At 46.5% G+C, this 20171-nt stretch overlaps 1 protein-coding gene across 2 annotated transcripts in view; it reads right to left on the bottom strand.

The window, feature by feature from the left end:
• Positions 1–17702, bottom strand: part of SNX9 (sorting nexin 9) — a 51919-nt gene extending 34217 nt beyond the window's left edge. Inside the window, exons 1-6 of one of the 2 annotated variants that reach the window (XM_078615512.1) lie at positions 17553–17702; positions 12789–12875; positions 9075–9149; positions 6187–6360; positions 4447–4501; positions 2953–3148 (exon numbers count right to left, since the gene is read on the bottom strand). In XM_078615512.1, coding sequence (XP_078471638.1) covers positions 2953–3148; positions 4447–4501; positions 6187–6360; positions 9075–9149; positions 12789–12875; positions 17553–17564 — 599 coding nt within the window. In that variant the 5' untranslated portion in view covers positions 17565–17702. Of the gene's footprint in view, positions 1–2952; positions 3149–4446; positions 4532–6186; positions 6361–9074; positions 9150–12788; positions 12876–17552 lie in introns of both variants that reach the window. The other variant, XM_078615511.1, reaches the window with a different exon arrangement.
• Between the last annotated feature and the right edge of the window lie 2469 nt (positions 17703–20171).

Genomic DNA, 20171 nt, shown 5'->3' with positions numbered 1-20171 from the left:
GGGTGGACGGCTCGCAGCGGTGGTTGTTGGCGATATCAGAAGCGGTCCTCTTCTGTCAATCCCACTTCGTCACAAATAGTCACAAACCCCCAAGACCAGAGGTCGCAACCGGGTACCCGATACCTGTACCCTACCCGATACCCGGCTACCCGTTTGCGACCCTGGTGCGGCCGGGTACGGGTACGGGTAGGCCGTGAGTCACTGGTGAGTAACCGTTTGTCACTCATTTCGGGTAGGGTACGGGTACGGAACGGGTACCCGTACCCGGTATGGGTACCCATTTGCGACCCTGGTGCGGCCGGGTACGGGTAAGGAATCAAAACCCGTTTGCGACCTCTGCCCAAGACCGACACGCCGTGGGAAGTCTTTCATCCACTGGTAGTTTGAGAATGGCTGGAGTCTTCTTTTTTTATTTCATTGCGATGTTTGTTTGTGGTTTATGGAAGGTGATGTTAGACAACTATTTCGCAGATTCCTTAAATTGACTGCTGTCCATATTAGTTGACCGCTGCACCTTCTGGCATGCGCTGGTATAGGGGATTGCATTGCATCATCATGAACTTCAAACTTGTTTCCGTCCACGGAACTGGCATGAGCTGAATTATATGAAAACCAAATTTAACATAATTTATAATCTTTGGTTCTTTCGGTAAAGTCACGGAAGTCGAAAAAATAATAGATCACGACATTTCGATCGCAACGCAAGCAATCCCAGCACAAGCAATTCGCCAGCAATTGCTTGTGTTGTTTTTTCTACCCACGTGACTTTACCGAAAGAACCAAAGAGTATGGATTCCTGCAGTCACGAAAGCTTCAAATCAAGATTTAACAGAATTAGTTTTTCTAATTGGTGATTGGGCTGAGACCATAGTATTCAGTACATTTAAGAACCCGGTTTGATTATGCATAGCCAAAACCTGGATTCGAACCCAGGTTCTCAGCAGTGCTTGGCTACTTTGGCTCAACGTTTGCCCCCTGAACCACGCACTCACCTCCAGACTGGATTTATTAGGATTCAATCAAAACCTACTTCTGCAGGGCAGGCATGGAGCACGATTGTGAATTCTGGCATAGGATCGTATGCTTTTCAAACTGAATTCTGATACTTTTAGTAAAATGGGTTCAGGAATCCAGATGTAATTTTCTTTTTAAAATATCCCACATAGAAAGTATGTAATTCAAGTGAAACACATTTAAATGGCCTTCAATTTTTTTATATAAGTGCATTTAGGACGCAGGGAATGAGATGGAAATTTTTATTTTATTCATGAGCGGAGCTATTTCTCCCACCGATTTTAATAGCCAATAGGCGGACCATAACTACCAGAAAATAACAAAAGCTTTCAGAGGGCCAAATGCATTTACGAACAGCACACAAAACCTTTCATTTTACGGGCATGCAGATTAATAAAAAATATATATACTGCATGCACCATAACTATTTATACTCCATGTACTATAGTGCATTACTATTTCAATTATGCTGCACTCATCATTGGTACCTCATTTGCCAGTAAAAAATATGATAATTGGTTTTTTACCCTTTTATCTGGCAACAAAACTGACACCTTTTTTACGAGGAGTCATGTTTGCATAGACCACAATACCTGCAGTCATAAGCTGTCTCGGGTGTGGACCAATCAACTTCAAGGACAGTGCATACATTATCAGAGTTGTGTTTTTTGTTTGCATTATGACTGCAAGTATTGTGGTCTATGCAAACATGACTCCTCGTAAAAAAAGGTGCCAGTTTTGTTGCCAGATAAAAGGGTAAAAAACCAATTATCATGTTTTTTACTGGCAAATGAGGTACCAATGGTGTAAATGCTTACCCCAAGCTCTCATACTCTGATGGTGCATTGTCTTTGAGTTGTGCGCCTTTTGGCGTCATCTGGTCCAACCCATGTGAGACTAGGCTCTAAGGAAAGCCGTCTCGGGTGTGGACCAATCAACTTCAAATGACAGTGCATACATCATCAGAGTTATGTTTTTTGTTTGCATTATGACTGCAGGTATTGTGGTCTATGCAAACATGACTCCTCGTAAAAAAAGGTGTCAGTTTTGTTGCCAGATAGAAGGGTAAAAAAACAATTATGATCCACTCATATTATGACTACTACAGTGCATCGTTATTGCTCATCAAATAATGCCTGCAGGTGATATCATGGATTTGTAAACAAAACCATTTTTATTTTTGCCAGGTAAGGCCCACTGAGCTGTATAGCTCTTTTTCAGAAGCGACCTGACTATCACAAATGATAACAGAACGAAGTGGCTTATCACGTGGAAATGTATAGCAGCCAAATACTTTAAACACGTGACGTTAATTCTAAAGGTGGAGGGAAAAACAGGAGGGCCCGGCGAAAAATCCATGCGACCACAGGGAGAGACATGCAAAGTCCAAATATATATGCATCGTCAGGGTCTGGATCAAACCCACGACCCCTGGATACCATTGCGAGGTAGTCAACATATCGCCACATTTTAAGCGCAATGCAGAAATAATCAAAGTTAAACGTTCACCAATGTGCAGTGATAAATAAAGGTGCAGCATTTCTCAATTGCCCACTCACATCACTGCTGGAAGGGCCCCTACTCGAGGTGGAGCGAGAGGATATTTTGTCAACTTTTCCTCGCCGGCCAAATGTTTTGGAACAGGTGGCAGTCCTCACGCTTTACCCCACCACACGCAACCTGCCGACTGACGAAGTGTACCGTACCCATTTACACTGCTCGGTGGACAGAAGAGCGGGGAGATTTAAGAAACCTGACGACTGCTTCAACTGTCGCGCACCGGTAGAGATCCAATCAAACCGGCGAACTTCGAATTGCAAGTCCAGCGTGCCGTCCATGACACCGCGACAGCATCTCAGTCCACAACCGAGCAGCTCTAAAGTCTCCGTTTCCCGTAAATAACAAACGCTGCTCCTGGGCGATGAGTGAAACGGGCACCTCTGCAGGCCTTTCCTCATGGTGTTGGTCCGCACTAGCGTGGACGGCCCAGGAGCGGCCACCTCCACTTGCTGCTGCCCTTGCCCCGGTGCAAAGTTGGTGCCCGGCAGGGGGGTCATGGGGGTGATGGGCGAGGATTCGCTCGCATCGTCCCAGACTTCGTCCTCCCAGGCGTCATCACCGGCCCCGGTTCGTGCTGTGGGGGACGACACCGAGAGGATGGGTGGACGCATTTTTTTCTGATCATCTTTTTTCATTTCCCCCACAAATGTTATCGCGATTGTGCTGTACCCGCGTCGTGTCACGAGGTGCAAAAATCCATTCAGATCTGTCACAGGGCAATGTAACGCGTCGTGTTAGAGAACGGGCCACAGAAATGGATGTGACAGAGCTACTTCTGAGATCCCTTCAATATGACCTCTTTTCCTCCCGCTCAACATATGCAAGTAATGTTCGTCATATGACAGTCAAACAGTTTTTATTATTCTCAGGGCAGGAATACAAACCAAATGTAACGTGATGTTTTTTTTACGCAGTAATTTGTCACCAATTTGAGAAAATGAACTCACCATGGGCAGCTGCCTGGAATTGAACTCAGGTTATCAGCTGTGCCGGTTCTCCCCTCTAACCTCTCAGCCATTCGGCCGAGATATCAGACACCTAACGTCGCTTACTAACGTAAACAATGTGCACGTTCCTTCACTGCTCCACTTACGATATGGAATGTCACTTGTGTTGAACTGCTCTCAATGCTAGCTGAGACTAATTTGTGCCGTCTATTGCGTAATCCCTTTGGGTGTCTACGCGCTGCATTAGCTTCACTCCGTCTCGCCAGAGGGAGTGCGTGCGTACAATGACTCAACGCTTTGTGGGAATATCCAATGACAGCCTATGTCCCTTTAATCGATGTTGGGGTCAACTATGATTATCCTCATCAGAAGACATACGTGGTCTACCCACTGCTGGATGAAGACGTCCCCACGCTTTCGCCATCCCTCATTCTGGCAAATTTCACAATCCTTCTCACTCGTGTGCACGAACGGATATAATTGCTCCATCTCCATGGGGGCATGCCCTCTCCATGGGCACATTCTCTTCTTTGGCTGCCATTCACTTGACCAATCTCGTCGGTTTACCCATCATCGCTTCTCGCAGTGTGCCTTGTCTACGGTCGCGTACTTCTTCAAAAATAATTGTTGTCTCTGACTTTATTCCCCAATCCATTTGCCCAGTAAAGGTTCGGATATTCGTCACCTACATGAGTTATCCGCTGCGAGCGCCGGGTTCGTAGCGCAGTGCACAATCACGACACCAAAGCTCCCCAGCAATTACACACTCCATAGGACAACACACATATTGGAACGCATTACACGATCTGTGGGCACACTTCGATTTTGTTGTTCTACCAATGGACTTGCACCTCCTATGAATGATGGCTCAGGGGGCCTCCATGCCCTCAAGTGCTGCAGCCCCCGGCTGTGGTTTGGCTCTCACCTGTGGACGGACCTTGTGCTGCATTCCACTCGTCATAGCCCCGGTTCTCCATGCCCTGGTAGGAGGCGGCATGAGCATTTGCATTCTGTCGCACAAGCAAAGAAGAAGACTTCAGCGACAAAATTTGGTGAGCGGAGAGAGGAAGAGGCCAAGATGTCCTGCGCTGCCGTGCGGAAGCGGTGTGTCTCGCTCATGGATGGATGTTCAAGTATCAGGTTCGTTTTGTTCAACCAGGGGAGGACTCAAGAGGCGAGGATACGAGAGTCATCTGGGGCACGAGTCTGCCAGTAGTGGGCGATTATTGCCGTGCATAGTCCCAACTGAGTCATCTGCAGGTAATTTCAAAACTCGGCAAAATTTGCACGATGACGCCGGCACACAATACAATGGCCTCCTCTTTTGCGAACGACATCGGGGGGGAATCTTTGATGTCCACGGCCAAGCAGAAAGCGAGCAGTAACACGGTTATTGCGCCCACAACAATAAGCAGGGCGGCCGCTGGAATCCAACCATGGAACTTTCTGCAACAAGCTTGCGAAAGCACAACCCCCAGGTTAAGTCACCTCCCAAGTTGGCTGCATAAACTCCAAACAAAAGCTACTTGATCTTCTCTTATTTTCATTCATATCGTGCCTTGGCTAAGGAGCTGAACAAAGGAATTAGCTATTTGTTGTACAGCGGAATAGCGTCATGAGATGAGACGAGTTGATGAGAAAGATGGGAGTACCTGAACAAATGATGATGACAAGTGAAATACACGATGATGAAGGTGAGTGGTTAATGACGAGTGAGTGTGATGAACGGGGAGGGAAGTTGAAGGGATGGGGAAAGAGGTGGGCGAGGGAAAATAAGTGAGCGTTTTAAGGGACGACCAAGAAATAAGACAGCGAGGCTGACTGTTTGACTTGCAGGGGCCGTTTGTTGGGTGACAAAAGTGGCTGACAAGGGTCCCGGTGCAAGCAACGCAACAGCCAAACCCTCCCCTCCTTTCAATTCTCCCTCTCTTTGTGGCCTAGTGCCTGGAGCTCTCTGGACCGTGAGCCTGGTGCAGTTGCATGGCCTGCACACTCATCGACAGCTGTGCCCCTGGGTGACAGGTTTGCACACACAGGGCGGAGGAAGTGCACAATGAATTCGTCAATTCAAGCACATTTTTATGCTCAAGGTACATGCATCGAATTGTGCGTGTAAGGACACGCGTGCAAACTGTATGCAAATGTTATGCCGCTACAATTACAGAGGAACTTAATGAGACAATAGCTGAGAAACAAGACTGAAAAGAAACAAGACCGAATTGAATATCGAGCTCAAATTGTGACAATTTCGTCGAATTGCCGGCGTGGGTGAAGCATTACGTGCAATGAATATGATCGTCTTGTTGCCTTAATTATATCAATTTTACTTTGACACAATGGGATGACATGTGTTATACTCCATCAGATATATATATTGTTTTTACCTACTATGATTAAAATAATTGGCCAACTAACCAAAATCTGAATCTTTCTGATAAAAACAAAAGTGTGTGACTAGGCGAGGTTGTTACTGGACAAACATTCACATCAAGCGCACGTGAAGCCTCTTTGTCAACCATTCCTGGAATTCTGGCCTCTGCACACCGCCCACTGCCCTCTGTTGGCAACATAACCCCGCAGGGTTAAACACATCACAAACGTACAAAACGCAAACACGGCCCAAATCCAATCACTTGTTTGCACTGCAAGAACGGGAAAACTCCACCTGGTCATGAGCAGTCAGGGCAGAATTCTCTTCGATGCCCCCATCCAGGTCATGGGTTTGCCCATTGTATGACCCCTGGCCAATGCTGAGGGATGCAGCCTGGGCTGGGTTGTAAGACGAGCTGGCTGCAGAGGGGATCGGCACTGGGGCACTGCTCTGTGCGTTTGCGATGAGCTGAGGAAACAAAGTTAAGAGGGGAGGGGATTTGAATGTGGGGGGGGGGGGGGTGTGGTCAACACAGACTCAACCGCTCAGATCCACTAAGGTGGCACGGCGTCCCGGGGCCAGGCCTGATGAAAAGAGGGCAGAGGGGGGGGGTGCAAAGGAGTAAAGTTCAACTGTACCAGGGCCACAAGCTCAGAGCCATCCCAACAAGAAATATACAAGAACATGTTTGAATTACTCGATAGTTTGGTGAGTAAATATCAAACTAACTAATCCCGAGATGTAGGTTATACGGCGATGCAATATTCTGGCTAATATATTTGCCACCAATTTAATTTTATGAACACAATTTCGATCTAGCCTCTGTCCCATAAGAGCATGTGCAAAAGCATGCTCTTAGCAAGTATTCTAAACAGATTCAGAATATTCTAGATTTGAGGTTTTCGTGACTGCAAGGATCTAAACTCTTTGGTTCTTTCGGTAAAATCACGTAGGTGAAAATAAAAAAAATAAAAAATAAAAAAAATGAAAAGAACTAAATTAAATCACGACGTTTCGGAAGCAACACAAGCCTCCGTCATCAGGTAGGAGAGCCACAGCAAAAAATAATTTGCTGCAAATTATTTTTGCTGCAAATTATTTCTGCTTTATTTTCACCCACGTGACTTTACCGAAAGAACCAAAGAGTATAGAATCAGAATATTTATCCTGGAGGAATCCGATGAGCTGTAAAGCTCTTTTTCACAGATGTCCAGTAGGGGTCGGTAAGAATGTTACAACAACAAACACTACAAAAGCACGAACAGAGTGCAAAGTACAAGAAAGATAAACAAATCAAACAAAAACATACAAACACAACTAAACCATCCGCATCCTACCAGGCAAAGCCCACTGAGGTATTAACTTATTTTTCAGAAGTGACCTGGCCACAACTGCTAGCTCAACAAAGTGTCCCAACATTTGAATATTTATAGCACCAAATTAATCTAAATAATCTCCATGTACGTTTTTAAATGTGCAGGGAAAACTGGAGAAAAAAAATCCACGCGACCACGGGGAGAACATGCAAACTCCAAATACACAGCAGGCGTCAGGGTCGGGATCGAACCACGACCTCCTGCGTTCCTGGCGAAGAAGATAACATCACACCACCATCGCGCCCATTAATTAATGAAATAATTTTTATATGGGTAACAATCTACTCCTGCATAGTCGCTCGCTTTGACAACGGCGATGATGGTGTAAGGGATGGGATGGGACCTCCAGCCAACGTCGTTGTCATCTACCGGGGCCCCACATTTTATTTTATTGACGGCGCTTGGCCTGGGTTCTTTTTTCATTTTGGAAATAAACTTCTGGACTCCTTCCCTGGTTGTGGGCGCTGCTCACGTGCACAGAGTGATCCAGATGTGTCGTGACCTCCAATTAATTGACCCCAAACATTTTTGTTCCTTTGCACATTCATTTTCTGTTGTAAGTAAAAAAAAAACGTACTTTTAAAATATTAAGTTTTCAATAATTTAATTGCGGGGTGACAGGACATCTGGGCCACCTTGTAACAACACGTGGCACCCCCGCCTGGTTCCCTGGAAATCTCTGAGCCGACTCATTCTGCCGAGCAGCTTGGAGCGCGAGGAAAACTGCTTCGTGGTCCAAGGATCTTACCGAGCGAGCGAGCGATCGGCAAAACCAACACGCACGACCTCGTGAGACGTAACATATACGACAGCATTGAATCGTTTTTATGGCTGCCTTCTGGGGAAAGATGTCGTAGCTGTCTTGTAAATGTAAGTACTCATTGGATTGAAGGCCTTTTGGCTACGTGTTAACTGGGGGCCTGTTTTAAGGAGATTTTAACACTGACAATAGGCTTCATGTATTCATCTACGTATACGGCAGCAAAATGTTACAGGATTACATAGTTACAACGGTTGTAAAGTGAGAAACGGAGCAATATTTACCATTCTTTTATTACTGACCATTTGCAGATTTAACGCTGCAAAAAAAAAAGACCGGCTTCCAGTTGATCATTTTGCCTGCAACTAATCCAGTTCCTGAGGAAGCTTCCGACCAAAAGTGATGAACCCCATAGACCCATAGGGAGAGCCACGTGGTGTCGCGGTGGCGAGATGTTGACTACTTCGCCTGGTGTACAGGAAGTCGTGGGTTCGATCCCCACGCTGATGCCTGTAGACTTTGAGTTTGCATGTTCTCCCTGTGGTCGTGTGGATTTTCATCCAGGTCCTCTAGGGTTCTCCCTCCACATTTAGAAACAACGTGTGCGTTTCGAGTCTTTGGCTGATATACATTTCCACGTGATAAGACGCTTTGTCAAGCTCAGTGGGCTTTACCTGGTAAAATAAACAGCAGTTAATAGTATGGGCGGAGTTTGGGGGGGGCGGGGGGACATGGGGGGACAATGCCCACACCCCCCAAACTGGGCACCTTTATTAATTTATTTTCAGCAGTTTAAAATTAAGATCAAAAATAACATGCACCTGCGATTCCTAATGTGAGGGACAAAGCGAATCCCTGCCCCGTAAATATAGAAGTCAAAATCCGCTTCTGGTTAATAGGTAGCACAGTTTAAAGGGTATAGTTTAAAAGAAGCCCTTATCGGCTACACCTGTGACTCAAACGTGGATCAAACGGATTTCAAGCAAAAGTGAGGGCTTCACGGATCGAGGAGGGGGAGGGTGGTGAGTGCATCGGGCTCTGCGCACCTCCACGTAGTTGGTTGGGAAGTGTCCGTTCTCTCCCCCGGAGTTGACGCCGGTCCACCAGCCCTCGCCCATGGTCTGCGAGATGAGCATCGATCACGTCAACACACAAGCGGTGGCAGGGGGGGCTAGAGAGGGGGGCTAGAAAGGGGGGCGAGAGAGGAGGGGGGGGGGCTAGGGGCCACGAGCAGGGATGCAGCCACTTTGGGTGTCCAAATACCACCAACATATTTTTTATATCTTGCTAAGAGACGTCCGCATATTTTTTGTGCTTTTACAAATGCCACGGTTGTGGGTTTTTTTTTAGCGCACGGACGCAAACGCTCAGTAAGAGCCAGTCGTTGCGTGTGTGATGTACAATTGTAGGACATCAGAGCTCCTCTTCTCTGAAAGTTTCAAGTCTATTTTGTTTAACCTGGTTTGAGCTCGAGAGACCAGGATAGTGCAGCATCATTTGCAGGAGTAACCTGAGGGTATTAATCTGCTCGTAGGGGGTGATGATTGCCGTGTGCTTAAAACCAACTGAGTAATTTGCAGGCAAATTATTATTTCTATTCGACCCCTGAAATGACGTCAGGGGGGCCTTAAATGTCCACTTTGAAGCAGACGGCACGTAGTGTTATTTTTGGTCACTGCACACCGCAGAAGTGATCAGGGCGGTTGCTGGATTCGAACCGTGGAACCTCCAACAACGAGGATGGCCAAGTGGCCTCTCCTGCTATAGCCAGGACCCACAAGGGGACAGTACGTACAGTCCGTTCTCCTATAATGCGGGAGTTGCGTTCCTGAATAACACCACGTTATGGAAAAATCGCGTTGTAATAAATAATATATATCACGGGGTAAAGCACGACAACACGTGAGATGCGTACGCAGGCTGAACAAAGACTGAGGGCACGTGGGTAGCACCGAGAAGCATCCAGCAGCATCCCGTCTTGCGTGATGCTACGCCGAGTTAGCCGCTACAACCGCTACTTGCGTCCGCGTTGTAAAAATACGTGTTCCCCAATACGTTCATCGCGTTAAATCCAATTCTCGTTACGAAAGCAACACGCGTCACAGGAGAAAAGTGCACACAATTAGCCCCTGCTGCTGCTGCCGCTGCTAAGGGGGCCCAATTGTTTTTTTAAATCCTTTATATTAAGTTCACTTGCTTGCTTGCGCGCTTACGACCGTGCAAATCTTTCGGTCGTTTTTTAACCCACTTCCCGTGATCCAATCGAGCTGACATTTTGCACACAGACTCGTTGTGCGTGACAATTTATTTTCGTGAAAATTTTTTTACAAAATTTTCCACTTTTTAGGAAAAATTTGTTTTCATATTTTATTTAAAATAGCAATGTGATAAAAATGAAACTCTTACTCAAGAAAAACAGAAATGAATAATAAAATAAAACCGATGCCACTCATATAAAGGATTTATAGTGAAAAACTTTGTTTTTACTGGTTAATTTTTTGTTCATTCGGATGTGAGCCACCAACGTGCTCGTGTTGCGCGACGTGTCGCAGGCTTCTAACCGTCGCATCGCAACTCGTGGCCGTTGCTCTCGAGCCTTCGGCTGCAAAATGGTGCAACTTTTCTGCACGCGAACTCTGCCGCGCTCCTACAACGTCGCACACCATCCGAAGTTATCGAACGCAACTTAAGCCTGTAGCACGGCTTGCACGTTGTGGAGCCATTGCGGCGAAATCCGACTCGTGTCTTGAACCACGGCCCTTTTGTAAATCACTGCTTCATAATAATAATAGTAATAGTTCAATTTGTAACGCGCGCAAATTTGCAGACGTAGTGGCCGCAACTCAGAGGCGCGGAGCCAAGCTCAGAGTCGCTCGAAAGCGTGATTGTAGAGGTGAGTTTTTAAGTCTCTCTTGAAGGAGGCGATTGAGGTGATGCTGCGAATGTGCAGAGGGATGATATCGTTCCAGACTGTTGCTTGGTGAGGGGCTCCTCCAGGAGGGATCCAGGTGTCACTCGGCACCCACGTCAGTGTGGCTGGGCATCAAAACACGAACCGCCGGGTTGATTCCGCAACGGGCTAAAGAATCGTGCACCGCCACTCGCGATCAATTTATCTTAACCTTCAGTTCCCTTAATGTTTACGCCGGATGCTCTCATTAAACGTAATGGCACCCTAATAGCCACTCACTTAGCCTTGAACAAAAGGCGTCATTCACGCTGCGAATGGTGACAGCAAAATGATTTAGACCAGCTGCCCCACCATATTTCACCTCCACACAATTCAGCTCCCGTTCTCGATCCATCTAAAACGCTCCTCCGACCCCCCTACTTTTCTGAAACCGACAATTACCCAACAACTAAATAAAACACTTTTCGATTTAAAGCTTTCGTGACTGCAGGGATTCATCTTCTTGGTTCTTTCGGTAAAGTCACGTACAAGGGAAGTAATAAAATAATAAAAATAAAACATAATAAAATACAATTCTCACGACGTTTCGGCCACAACGCAAGCAGCCGACCTCAGGTGAAGAACAGGTCTGTCAGAAAAACAGTGTCTGAATGACGCTGCTTGCATTGTGGCCAAAACGTCGTGAGAATTATTTTATTATGTTTAATTTTTTTAATTTTATTATTTCCCTTCTACGTGACTTTACCGAAAGAACCAAGAAGATAAATAAAACACCTTAGACGATTGTCGTTAAGTCGCGACACGTCGGCACGACCCATTCCATATTGGTCTGCGGGCCCCCAATGCGTCCGAACACTTATCAGAGCTCGCCGACTGAATGAAATAAAATTCGGTTCTTTTAATTCTCCACCTCAGGCGGCGGTGGCAAGTGCCAGGGTTAAGATTGAAGGCTGACGAATGGATGTGGCAGCAGCACTAGTTAAAGGGGGTTTGACTACAGCTGGGAAATAAGTATTTGACCCCCTCTCAATCATAAAGATTTTATACAGGTAACGAGCTGAGATTAGGAGCACACTCTTAAAGGGAGTGCTCCTAATCTCAGCTTGTTACCTGTATAAAAGACACCTGTTCACAGAAGCAATCAATCAGTAAAAAAAAACAACTGAGAACGATGGGGGGGGGGGGGGGGTGGTTAATGACAACAATAAGAATACGAATATCCATCACATTGTCAATCCACTGGTGGATAAATGCCTCCTTCGTGCCGTGTCAGTCCTGGAGGTTGTTTGACCAGCCTGGTTAATGTGGGTTGACGGTTGGGCAGGTGACCAGGGCTCGTCCAGGTGTCACCTGTGCAGGTACTCCATAATAAAGGATTTTTTGAGTGGGATAGCGTAAATATAAATGTGTCGTTAAACCCGCCACCACCCGACAACCAGTCAGTAAGGTTTGTCACGTGAACAAAACGTGCCAATGGGTTATTACTTCAGCTCACCGGTGTGGTGGAGAGTAAACCCACAACGAGCTTCACGAGGCGATAGCTGGCTATCGCGGCTGGTGGCGGTTTTCAACGACACATTTATACTTACGCGATCCAACTCCTAAAAAAAAAAAAAAACGATGTTAGGTTTAACGTTGGTCGCGAAAGCCTACGCGTTAAACTGCCGAGGTAGTGTCTGGAATACAAAGCAGCAACTCAATTTAACCATCATCGCACATCCACCGCATGGCGACATTCTGTCAGACGGCCCTGCCACTTTACGCGAGGCATCGTCATCGGCAATTCGTGCTCCTCGTTTCTAATGAAGGGCCCCGAAGGTTTTCGACGTGTCCGTGTGTGTAACCGCACCATGTCCGTGACCGTGATGATCTCGTTGGCTGCAAGGCAGATCTCTCCCGATCCCGGGACCGCCTCAAAGTCATAGAGAACTTTGGCCTGCAAATGCGAGCAAACGACAGGGACATACATGCACCCGCACACACACACACACACATGTACATGCGTGTTTAGTCCATTTACCATGTATTGTCTGGACGTGCGAGTAATGTGCACGTACAACAACAACCGCCGTTCACTATTTAGTGGCGGTGACGGCACCACCAGCGCTTGTGCCATGCTAGGTGCACTTTGAGGCAACGTGACGTGTCAAAGGCTCGCTGGCAGGATGTCACGGAAGAGACCCAGGTGCCATGGGTTGACTGACTGAGATAACAAGCAGATGCATGCACCATCTGTACCCCCTGCTGTGCCAACTCTCTGCGTTTTAGCCGCCCGGGGCACTGCTCGTTGTTGTGAGCATCACTCCTCTCTCTGCCTTCTGTTGATTCTGGAGGGTGCCTGCCTCCAACTCTCCAGTAGCGTCCTTAAATAAATGTGCATTACATACGAGTACACACACTCATTACAGAGTACATGGATGAAAATTTCGTTTGGGTGGCGCAGTGGTAACACGCATGCCTCACAACATGAAGGCATTGGGTTTGATTCCTGACTCGGGTGCCTCTCTGAGTCCAGATTGCATGTTTCCGCGGTTTCCTGCCATAGCTAAAAAATACAATGTAACTGGTATTGGCCAAACATCCAAATGCTGAAAATTGACCGACAAATTACTCAATTGGGATTACACAAAGCAGCAACATTGACCCCTCTTGACAAAATAACTTGGCAGGACCCTCTTGACAAAATTGTCTTGAGACTCAGTGAGGCTTTCCTGACTAAATAAGCATCATACAAAAATAGCCATAATAATAAATCATAATCACACCCACCTCAGACTTTTATGTAACCTAACCCAGCCAGACCTGCAGTAAGTTTTTTACTGGTACGTACCGTACTGTTCTATCATGGGGAACGGTGGTGTAGTGGTTAGCACGCGGAACTATGAACCCAGCGACCCGGGTTCGATTGCCGCTCATGGCCACCACCAATGACGATTTATCTGAACCGATCCTGGGCCTCCTCCCCTAAGTCGACTCAGCCTCAAATGAATGCCTGGTGCAGTGTGTGGTTTAAGCAACCCATCCTCCTCGTGTGCAGTGCCGGCCTGCATAGATGCTCGCAAACAGCACTTGCCCCAACAGTCTGTGAAGGCTGTACGGTGGATCTTTTGTCTTTGTACTGCTTTATTGGCGGTCCCCTTATCAGACCTTGAGACGTCATTGCCTCTTTCCTGGAGGAGCTAAAATTAAATCGAGGAAATAAACTCGGCTGGACGCTTTGGACTCTCCCGTGCAATCCCGCGACAACCTGGTAAAGCCCCAGAGAGGAAATCAACCCAACTGTATGGTTTGCTCACTGGTTTAAAAAAAAAAATAAAGAGCCAAAGGAGAGATGGCTCGGCTATTCACAATGAAATATTTTGTATAGTCTTTGGTTCTTTCGGTAAAGTCACGTAGGTATAAAATAACATTTTATTTTGTGACTTTATAAAATAAAATTAGATTTTGTGACTTTATATAATACAATTTTATTTATGTGACTTTACCGTAAGAACCAAAGAATATATGGATTCCTGCAGTCACGAAAGCTTCAAATCGCTTTAAACTATTGTCATTGTAGTGCGTATTTAATGTGGCGCTGCACTCTGATGTTGTAGGAGAAAACATTTATTAAAAAGTCCATTAATTAAGTAGAACGTGTTGTCTATATTTATTTAAAGTTGCGCATTTTCATGTGACGTCACATTTCTCACCCCCCCTCCTCGTCACTACATCGTCACAAATGTCTGACCCCCCCCCTCCCCCGGTGCGTGACGTCATTTATGGACGGCCCCTATTGGCATCTTGTGCTCTGATTTACAGATTGCTTTCCAAGTAACCACACTCTCCTGAATATAAATGTCTGATTCGTTAGAATCTGCAACACATCTAAATACAAAACATACAACCATTCGTCAATCCGCTGTTGTATGCAGGCCTCCGCACACACCATGTCAGTCAAGTGCTTTGTTTGACCATGCTTCACCACGCTGGTCAGTGTGGGTTGGTGTGGCAGGGAAGTCTCGGATCGATTAATCTATCAATTTGGCATTAATGTTATAGCCGTGAATGGGAATCAAACTTCGGTCACGAGGTTAACAGTGGAGTGTGTGATTCACTGGCACGAACCACTAAACCGAAATGCACTTATTATAATTTTTAGACACAATAGGAAAGGCCTACACATTTGTAGCCTGATTATGGCCGGGTGATCTTCAGATCAAAACAGGTTTGAAGTGACAGGTTTGCTGTGCAGAAAAGTTGCGGGCAACAGAGGGCAAGGGCAGAGCAATCTATAACATTTTACTTCTATGACTCCCCACCTTTAGCAACCTGCGCGGTCTGGCAACTAAGGTACAGTCAAATCACCCACGACCGGCACGGTTTGAGGGAGACCCTCATCCGGCAGTAGATTGACAAAGGAAAGTCATACAGATGAGATCCATAATACTGTTTTTTGTTGTTAGATCGCATATAAATATATAAATGTGTCGTTAAACCCGCCACCACCCGACACAGCCAATTAGTAAGGTTTGTCACGTAAACAGAACATGCAAATTCGTGTGTTAGAGAGCAAAGCCACAACATTTACAATCCGAGTACGACGTTTCGCCAGTAATTACAACTAGCTTCATCAGGCGACAGCCAGATATGAGAATATAATAGATTCTATTTTTTGAAAGGGCGCGTATATTTAAAAAAAAATATCCATCCTGACAATAAAAAAAACCCACACAACTCGCATTAGAATAACCACTCGCTGAAGAAGATGTTGTTATTAAAGTGAACGGAAATCAGAAAAGCATGAGGAGGAGGAGGAGTGCTGCGAGGCCAATGACAACATAAGGAGACACGTGACAAATGCGATGGTGACTGGGGGAGGTTTTGTGAACAAGGATCGACGCAGGTGTGAGGCCACGTGATCGCCACGTGCCCTCGAAGGGGGCACCCCGGTCCGATAAAAAAAAAACAATGTTACATCTCCATAACTGTCACGACCAGTGCCGGACTAAGCTATGTTATCAAGGGGGCATGAAAAAAATAAGTAAATATTAAAACACGATTTTTTTACTTGCATAGTAAAGTAATTGTATTTTTTCATTTGTTATACAGCCAGATAATACGACAAGTCGCTAACCTTTAAACACCCAGTCGTTCGTACAAGTTGAAGGCGGTATAGTACTATACTGTAGTTATAGAGCAAGTGCAGAATCACTGAACCGGAATTGATAGCTTGAAAGCATTTAGCGCGGGGCCCGTAGCATATGCTACTTTTGCTACTAGGATAATCCGGTCACAACCCACACGGTTTACCCCGTATTCTTGTGCATGGAAATTGAGTGTTCAGGTCCATACGGCGTACAGCCGTTTCAACACGGGCAACAACATGTGTCTTTGTGTTTCTCTCTTGTGGATGGGGACTTTGTGGGATGAACGATTTATAAGGGCACGGGGTGACCAGTAAGCTCTGAATTGGTCTCTAGTAAAGTAGGGCCCTGATAGAATGGTTGACATGGTATGAATCGCTGAGTAGTCAAACCACGACTGCTGGATAGAATGCCCCCTGCCCCAACTCAAATGCGGTTGCTTTGACCGTACACTTTGCCACCCTGATCAGGGTTGGTGCAGGGGAAGCTCCAGGACATGTCCGCACAGGTATCTCTGGCCACGGATGTTATTAGCCCGTGGAGTCATACTTCCAAGGAATGTGTTAAATAGCCCCCCCTCCCCAAAGTGACCGCGTGATCCTGTTAAAAAGAGAACCGTTTTACGGAGTACCTCGACTTCTCGCGACTGTGCGGGCAAACACTCCGACCAGTCAAGGGTTGTTGAAGGGTGCAAGGTGCCCCAGGACAAGTTGAAACAACCGCTTGCCAACGATGTTGGCTGTCACCTGGGATTCAAGCTCAGGTTTGCGGGTTTAATAGTGCGGTGGGGGTGAGCTAGTCCACCACTCTGCATCGCTGCTTAAAACCAGCAACATCCAACACGCATTTAGTTTCCTGTAAAACATATATATAATAATCTGTTTGCATCAGGAACATTGTCCCAATTAAATGTATACATGCCAATTGTGGGTGTTGCCCAACATTGTTTGAGTTCAAAGTCTTACCTTAAAATAGCAGCATACTTTGAAACAAAAACGATTTCCACACAGCATTACTACTCCCTTTACCCACCTACTACTGTACGACGTTGCCTTGCCAAAACCTTCCCGGCTCAAACGAAAAACTGCGGTTTCGGACAAAATCAAACCAAACCCATCACCATCATGGCCCATCATCCCGCCACAGTTCCACTGAACTTTCAAAACTCGGCCTCCTCCTTACCCGTGATCTGCTGCGCACACACACACACGATTTCTGATTGTTGAAATAGATCAATAGAACCGACAACGTCGGGTACAAAGACCAGGTTGAACTCTGGGCAGCGGCACTACCACAAAAACGCCCGGCCTGCCCTCCCCCCCGTGCAACGCAACTCCCCGAGAGGGCTTTCAACACCGTGACCGGGCCAGGGGTCCCCGTTTAGCAGAAGCCCCCCTCTCCCCCCCCCCCGACACTCCAGGTTTATAAAAAAAAACTCAAACGTCGTCTGGATCAACCCCCCCCCACCACTCTACCGCTCTTCTTACCTGCGAAGCCATCGGATGGCGTGTGGGGTGAGCTGGCTGCCTGACCCCGCCCGCGCCTTTGAGGTTCTCCCGAAGCGACGAACCGAATCGAGGGCGCGACGCTCTCCCTGCCGTCGGTCCGCAAAAGCGCCGAGAGTTCCGTGCGTCGTCATGTGACCGTTTCCCCCACCCGCGCGACCTTTGGCCACGGGCGCTGGATGTAAAAAGTGGTGAAAGTTTAACCAGAGCCCGGGAGGGTGTCTGCGTTGGTGGTGGTGGGTGGTGGATGGGGGGGGAACGGGAAGTTGAGTTCCCGTGGCAGGATGCCCCCCTGTGCACGGAGTGTGTGGGTTGGTAAAGTCACGTCACCTACGAAAAAAACAAAGTATGAATCCTTGCAGTCAGCTTTAAATCTAGAATGTGTGGGTTGGGTTGTCCGTGGGAGTGGTAGCTGCGCTGCGCTACAAACCTGGCGGACCTGAGTTCGATTCCCGCTCACGGCCAACATCCAGTGACGATTATGTGAACCGGTCCAGGGCCGGTGCGTAAAAACATCGCCACTGGGGAGATAAAGGCGGCTTGGGCGTGGTGCTGTATACCCACCCCCTCGTGAGCCGTGCCGGCCTTCATAGGTGCTCGCTAACAGCACTTGCCCCAACAGTCTGTTAAATCCATATGGGGGATCTTTGTCTTTATCCGTGTCCGTGGTAGGCAAGCACAACACCAGGCGTGGCACGGATGTGCGTATGAGGCCCCCGTCAAAGCCAAGAGGCGGACAGAACGGAACGATATTTATTGAGGCATAGCTGCTTGAACCCATACGGGGCTTTCGTGACTGCAAGGATTCATACTCTTAGGTTTCTTCGGTAAAGTCACTTAGGTAAAAAATTTAATTAAAATTAATAGAACTAATAATAGAAATAAAATAATAAACTATTTCTATTATTACTTCTATTAATTTTTATTTTTACCTACGTGACTTTACCGAATAAAACTAAGAGTATGAACCCATACGGTTTAGCCGTATTCTTGCACAGGGAAATTGGGGTTTCAGGTCCGTGCGGCGTCCATCCGATTCAACACGAGCAAGAAAATAATATTGTTTTGTCTGTTTGTTTGCGTTTCTCCCTTGTGATGGGACGTTGTAGGATGAACGTTGAGATTTATAAGCGGCACGGGGGTGGCCAATACGCAGAGGTGTGGACTCGAGTCATGTGACTTGGACTCGAGTCAGACTCGAGTCATGAATTTGATGACTTGCGACTCGACTTGGACTTGCATAACAATGACTTTGTCCCACCTATGAGATGTGGACTCGAGTCATGTGACTTGGACTCGAGTCAGACTCGAGTCATGAATTTGATGACTTGCGACTCGACTTGCATAACAATGACTTTGTCCCACCTCTGCCAATACGGTCTGAATTGGTCTGTAATAATTCTAGATTTGAAGCTTTCGTGACTGCAAGGATTCATACTCTTAGGTTTTTTTGGTAAAGTCACGTAGGTAAAAAAATAATAAATAAAATATGTTCAATGCCCTCTACGGGGAGGAATTTCACCTATCTGTTAAGAGTTTTTAACAGACGAGACAAGAAGTCACAGCTTCTCGAGACGCTGGCCTTCCTCTTCACCGAACTCTACAACAGATTTTATTTATTATTTTTTATCTACGTGACTTTACAGAAAAAACCTAAGAGTATGGTCTGTTTAGATTTAAAGCTTTCGTGACTGCAGAGATTCATCTTCTTGGTTCTTTCGGTAAAGTCACGTAGAATGGAAATAATAAAATAATAAAAATAAAACATAAAATTATTCTCACGACGTTCCGGCCACAACGCAAGCAGCCGTCCTCAGGTGAAGAACAGGTCTGTCGAGAAGACAAAGAAAGTCACGTGATTGAAGACAGAGTCTTCTCGACAGACCCTGTCTTCTCGACAGACCTGTTCTTCAGTCTTCTCGATAGACCTGTCTTCTCGACAGACCTGTTCTTCAGTCTTCTCGATAGACCTGTCTTCTCGACAGACCTGTTCTTCAGTCTTCTCGATAGACCTGTCTTCTCGACAGACCTGTTCTTCAGTCTTCTCGATAGACCTGTCTTCTCGACAGACCTGTTCTTCAGTCTTCTCGATAGACCTGTCTTCTCGACAGACCTGTTCTTCAGTCTTCTCGATAGACCTGTCTTCTCGACAGACCTGTTCTTCAGTCTTCTCGATAGACCTGTCTTCTCGACAGACCTGTTCTTCAGTCTTCTCGATAGACCTGTCTTCTCGACAGACCTGTTCTTCAGTCTTCTCGATAGACCTGTCTTCTCGACAGACCTGTTCTTCAGTCTTCTCGATAGACCTGTCTTCTCGACAGACCTGTTCTTCAGTCTTCTCGATAGACCTGTCTTCTCGACAGACCTGTTCTTCAGTCTTCTCGATAGACCTGTCTTCTCGACAGACCTGTTCTTCAGTCTTCTCGATAGACCTGTCTTCTCGACAGACCTGTTCTTCAGTCTTCTCGATAGACCTGTCTTCTCGACAGACCTGTTCTTCAGTCTTCTCGATAGACCTGTCTTCTCGACAGACCTGTTCTTCAGTCTTCTCGATAGACCTGTCTTCTCGACAGACCTGTTCTTCAGTCTTCTCGATAGACC

Source organism: Lampetra planeri, chromosome 47 (assembly GCF_965212315.1).
Source record: "Lampetra planeri chromosome 47, kcLamPlan1.2.h2, whole genome shotgun sequence".
Lineage (NCBI taxonomy): Eukaryota > Metazoa > Chordata > Hyperoartia > Petromyzontiformes > Petromyzontidae > Lampetra > Lampetra planeri.
The sequence above is the reverse complement of the archived record's forward strand: the minus strand, read 5'-3'. Positions and strand labels throughout refer to the sequence as shown.